This window comes from Sinocyclocheilus rhinocerous, unplaced genomic scaffold (genome assembly GCF_001515625.1).
Source record: "Sinocyclocheilus rhinocerous isolate Xijiao unplaced genomic scaffold, SAMN03320098_v1.1 scaffold785, whole genome shotgun sequence".
In the NCBI taxonomy this organism is placed as follows: domain Eukaryota; kingdom Metazoa; phylum Chordata; class Actinopteri; order Cypriniformes; family Cyprinidae; genus Sinocyclocheilus; species Sinocyclocheilus rhinocerous.
The window spans coordinates 898,780-904,338 of NW_015660521.1; the positions used below are offsets into that span (position 1 = coordinate 898,780).

The following is a 5,559-nucleotide window of genomic DNA, read 5'->3' on the forward strand; positions in this document are numbered from 1 at the left end:
CATGTTTGTTTAGCTAATTAATTTATTCGGAGTGCTTCCCATTCACCAGATTCTCCGTCAAAATGCTAGTTTTATTGTAGTGTATGAAGCTTTATATTATGTGTTATTTATTCATTTATTTATTTATACAAGTTACCACAGTTTTACTGCAGTAGGCTAATACCTCTAACATGTTGACCGAAACTACGGTATATTCTGTAAGGGTTGGATTTGTGAGTACGCTGTGAGAGGAGACTGGAAATCCTCAGCCTCTGATCTGTCTCTTTAAGCGAGGCGGACTGCCTCATCTGCTGCTGGGACGGTTGAGCTCTTCAAGCCCGTAGATAAACTTCTGCTCCATACTAGTTAGACTAGACAAGTCAGGCAGTTTGCAGTGGCCAAAAGTATTTTCATCGAGGTCTGCAAAAGACAAATGAAAGTCAGATATTGCGATGCGCAAATAGATAGGAACAGTAGAGTGAATGGAGCAGGAGCGCGGATGGAATAAGACAGGATGGGAATGGGAGGTGTAGTAGGTTACTCTGAAGTCTGTCCTTGAGCGCACAGGACAGAGGCATCAATGAAGGCAGGGGCAGGAACAGAAACTTTAAATGCACGTTTTTCAGGCAATACAGGATTCGCTTCGGAGCAGTCTGGATGAAGGGCATCTATCTAGAATGCTTACCAACAAACTACGTGGCAGCCGAAGAAAGCACGAAGGAGAAAGCGTTTGCTGTGATCTACGGAGAGGAGTTACGTGTGCATGTGTTTCTCATCTATCTCAAGTGATATGGCAGGGAACTGACTGAGAGAGAGAGAGAGAGAGTTTATACAGAAGAAATTCATCTGGAAACAGTAAAAGGTGCTGATCTCTGGAACCAAGGTAAGGTTACTCAAGTGTGTTACTTATTTAGTCTAAGTATTTTGGTCATTGAATATACTATACGCTCAGAACATGGGCAGCATTTCAGAAGATGCTCTTTGATGAATTCACGTAACTTTAGCTTATGAGAAACTATCTATTAAAATCCCCGGATGTTTTGGGAAAAGTGCTTTTAACTAAACTTGTTTGCTCAGTTTTCTAACAATTTATTTGCTCATCTCTATAGCTATTAATTTGCATTTCTAACCGCCGTTTTATTTTTAGATAAACACAAAAAATTGTGTAGCCTAATATTTGCGCGCATTTCATGTTACGTCATAACAGAATTGATTTATTCGCATTCTTTTGGAGCGTGTCCCTTTCGGATGACCTACTTAAGCGTATACATTTTTAAAAAAAGATTTCCATTGCGAAGTCGAAAAGTAAAGTTTATAATCTACTGCGTAAGGAAGATGTGCACTTGGAGAAAGTGGCAGGTTCTCAAAGCACTGCATTAAAACTTCGCTACATTATAACAGAAACAATACACTTGGGGAGGAAAATTTGACAGACTTTTGTCGTAAAATACAGTGACGGTGTTTTAATCATAATGGTGTCTGTTTACTTTACAGTTCCTAACTGTATACATAATATAATGTTAATTGACCAACCTAGTAGGGCTTTCTTTGTTTCTATAAAATGTGCTGATAAAAACACAGCTGTACAATATAATACCACATGGCGACTTTAAAAGTAATCATAACTTAGGCTATATCTCAAGCAACTGTGACAAGTGAAAACTTGTGAAAACATGGCACATTATTACTCACACAACGAACATCCTCAGAGCAGCACATGATATAAAAAAAATGCAATAAACCGTAAATAACATAACATTTCATTTAAAACATAAGGCATTCCATACTTTTTTATAATAAAAGCCATCATTTTGACAAAATATTATACATAATGCCTTGCTAAATGTACATTTTCTTCATGAACTATAATGCAATTGCATGCATTGTCTTTTAAAATATATTTTACTGTGTGGAATACAGTATATGTTGCTTATTTCCATTTTTTCCCCCCTATTTCCTAGGCAACCCATCAGAAATGAAACAGCTGTTCTCATCACACGTGAATCTTAGACTGGACTCTGACACCAGGCATCTTCTGATTGTGCAAGATCCACTGAATGCACCTCATGTCTCTGAACTGAAGTGACATTCATCCCTGGACTTGAAGTCAGTTGCCACGTATAGAAATTGAACATTGAATTTTGAAGATGTCGCAACAGATCTAAAAATTACACCTCAGTGGGAACACATTTTACATTAACTCACACACAGTTTTCCACTGAGGACCAGACTTTGCCCTTTTGGCACCATGATGGATATTAGAAATTTCACAATCTAAATAATTTCCATGCTGATACACCTAATAGCTGTGGCGCCCCTTGCCTTTCTCTCATGCCCATGGACCCATCCAGTGCCATGCTCTCACAGGCGCTCCTGCTCTTACAGTGCATTATTCTGACTCTCGGCAAGTACGATATCTGTAAGTCGCTGGTCAGCACAGACGATGGACCAACATGGGAATTTTACGCTTGCCAGCCCAAACCCATGTCCATGAAGGAGTACATGCAGATTAGAGTGGAGCCTCCCGATATCACATGTGGGAATCCACCGGAGAGGTTCTGCACTCTGGTGAGTTTGGACTGGATCGCTTTTGGCTCTGCTGCTTTGTCAGTTACGTCTGTTCAACTGGAACAGCTTGCGTTTCCATGCGAATATACTTTGCAATCATGTTTATTTATGATATTGAAAGTTTGATGGATTTTCGGTGGATCTTCAGAAGCTTAATAGCAAATTCATCACATATATGTGCCGTTAACACAGTGTGATCATTAGTATTATTATTATTGTGAATTTCAGGATGTGTATCAAAATCTTTTAAAGGGACAGAAACAAACCCAAAAATGACAATTTAATTTATTCACCCTCATAAACCTCAAACCTGTATGACTTTCTTTCTTCTGTGGAACACAAAAGAAGATATTTGGAAGAATGTCGGTAACCAAACAGTTTTGGTTCCCATTCACTTCTTTTGGATGGCTAAAAAATGTATATCTCTCTGACTTTCTTTTTTCTGTTGAACACAGTTTTTAAAAATGTTGGTAACCAAACAGTTTCGGTTCCCATTCACTTCCATTATACTTTTTGACTGTATAAAGGAAGCGAATGGGAACCGAAACTATTTGGTTACCAACATTCTTCAAACTATCTTCAAACTGTTTTCCACAGAAGAAACATTCATACAGGTTTGAACGACATTAAGATAATTATGATGACAAAATGTCATATTTGGGCGTACTGTCCCTTTAAAAAGGCAAATAATCAGATAAAAATAGTTAGACTGTGTTTATTTTTGGAATGAGAGGATAAAAGAAAGCAAAGAGATCTAATATTACAGTAAGATCTGACACAAGAATGCTAAAAAGTCTCCAAGTAACCCTGATATGTCTAAACACAGATTATACAGTAATCTGCAACATGTGGCCATTAACAATGTGTTTGCTCAGAGAGTCAACAAAGCCCGAGTCGATGTGTAAATTTGCCCACACAGCTGTTATTCAGTGTAGTTTCCCTCCGCGCACGAGACAGCAGCCACGGCAGGATTATCTGTGTAAATCAACTCAGGTTTAGCACCGAGCGTGAGGGCGCAAACAATCTGCGTCTTTCCAGGGCACATCTGGTGACCGATCGACACCACATTCGGGATACTCTGCGACATACTTGGGAAGAGCGATTAGGACAATCACAAGCATGAAAATATTATCCATTCTATACCATTGGTGTTTGGAGGGGTGTATTTTAGACCCTCTGTCTGTCAGGTTGGTGAGGTATGAGTGTAGCCAAAGTTAATCTCCATCAGAGATGCTTTGGGAATTTAGCCAGAAGCTTGATTGCACAATAATCGGATAGAGGATTTGTCCAGCTGGACTGACACTACGCATGAGGCCCGGAGACGGAGCGCTGCCTCTGACGGGGTGCTAATTCACACATTTAGACTGTGTGGATAAAAGACAGGATGCCGTGGAGGGGGGCGGACCAGACATTGCTCATTCAATGACATCATTCTCTCAGCATATACCGAGCGGCTCACACAGTGACAACGGGTGGGTAGCTGGACTGTGAAGAGAATCTGAATTCAGTCACCAAAATCGTTTTTCAAGAGGCAAATGTACTACAAAGGCATAGTGATTCAAGAGTGATGGATTTAGTTGTCAAGAGTAAAAAGTAGGAGTTCATGGTTTTCAAATTCAGTGTGAAAGAAAGGATACAGTTCTTTGTAGCTTGCAGTTCTTTTGCTGTAACCTGTAGGAAGGCTGTAAAAATGTCACAGACATATAACCGATATGGGTCGCCCTGTTACCGGGGTCTTTTCAGCTTGAGATATACCTGTCCCCCGATCTTTCAGATTGGGTGTAACTTAAGGCCATTGCTGGGGGTTTCTATACAATTTAGGGCTGAAATCTGAACAGATTTTAAACACTACACTGTAAAAAATGATTGTGATTTTAACAGTAAAAGACTGACTGTAAAATACAGTAAAAACCTGTTAACTGGTTAACAGTAAGTCTCCATACTATATTCAGTGAATAAATGTGATTACATTTAATGTAATTTTACAGTAAAATACAGTTAAAAATACGTTTTTTGGAAGTGAAAAAGTCATTGTATAATTTACAGTGACAAACCGTAAATTGACACTCACAGAATTCCCTGCATGACACTTCATATTTGATGGGTTTTTTGTTGTTGTTGTTGAAATAACAAATGTTTCTTAGTTTTTTCTTACCAGTTGTGTACATTAGGGTTTATCTAATGTTGTTAATTCAATGTTTATTGCATTATTTCAGTATCATGTGTGTCACCATGATGGTGTTTAGTGTTTGTATGAAAGAGACTGTGCACATTCTATATGTAAGTATTGCCCTCCTCAGCTCGTAGAAAAGCTGTTTGTGATGAGCTTTGGTTCATCATGTGACTTTCTCATCACCACCAGTTTTTGGTGGTTATCAGTGCATTACAATGGTTCAAAACAGATATTAGTACTTCATTGTGTTGGTTTATCAACATTACATCAGTTAATTAAATACAGTATTTTATTGTGAATTTAAGTTAAGTCTGTAAAACCTAAAATGTTGCTACCTTATTTTTTATGGTGAAGTTCTGACAACCACAGCTGCTGGTATTTTACCGTAAATGTCACCAATTTTTTTTTTTACAGTGTAGGCATCATATAAACCCACTTTGTAAATAGTTACAGAGGAAAAACTAGGTATCATTCACTAAACGAATAACGATCACACACTACCAGACTTTCAAGTCTTTGAGATGAAAACAATATAGGCATCTTTACACAGCTAAGCTAAGGCTGCTCTGTGCCAGCTCAAAATTCAGTGGAAAGATACAATGCCACATTAAAGCCAGACTTAGGGTGTATTCACACCTGTCTTGTTTGGTTCGATTGAATCGAACTCAAGTTCATTTCCCCCCTTGGTGTGGATCTTTTGGGCAGGTGTGAATACAGCAATCGCACTCGGGTGCGAACCAAACAACCGTACCGAGACCCAGCTGAAGAGGTGGTCTCGGTCCGCTTCCAAACGAACTCTGGTACGGTTGAATGGATGAACCAATGAATGGATGACCTTA

The 5,559-nt window shown here is 38.9% G+C and overlaps 1 protein-coding gene across 1 annotated transcript in view; it reads left to right on the forward strand.

Moving 5' to 3' along the window:
- The first annotated feature begins 274 nt into the window (after window positions 1-274).
- Window positions 275-5,559, forward strand: part of LOC107725312 (uncharacterized) — an 81,187-nt gene continuing 75,902 nt past the window's right edge. Inside the window, exons 1-2 of the mRNA XM_016534530.1 lie at window positions 275-862; window positions 1,941-2,547. Of these exons, the coding sequence (XP_016390016.1) occupies window positions 2,311-2,547 (237 nt within the window). The 5' untranslated portion in view covers window positions 275-862; window positions 1,941-2,310. The remainder of the gene's footprint in view (window positions 863-1,940; window positions 2,548-5,559) is intronic.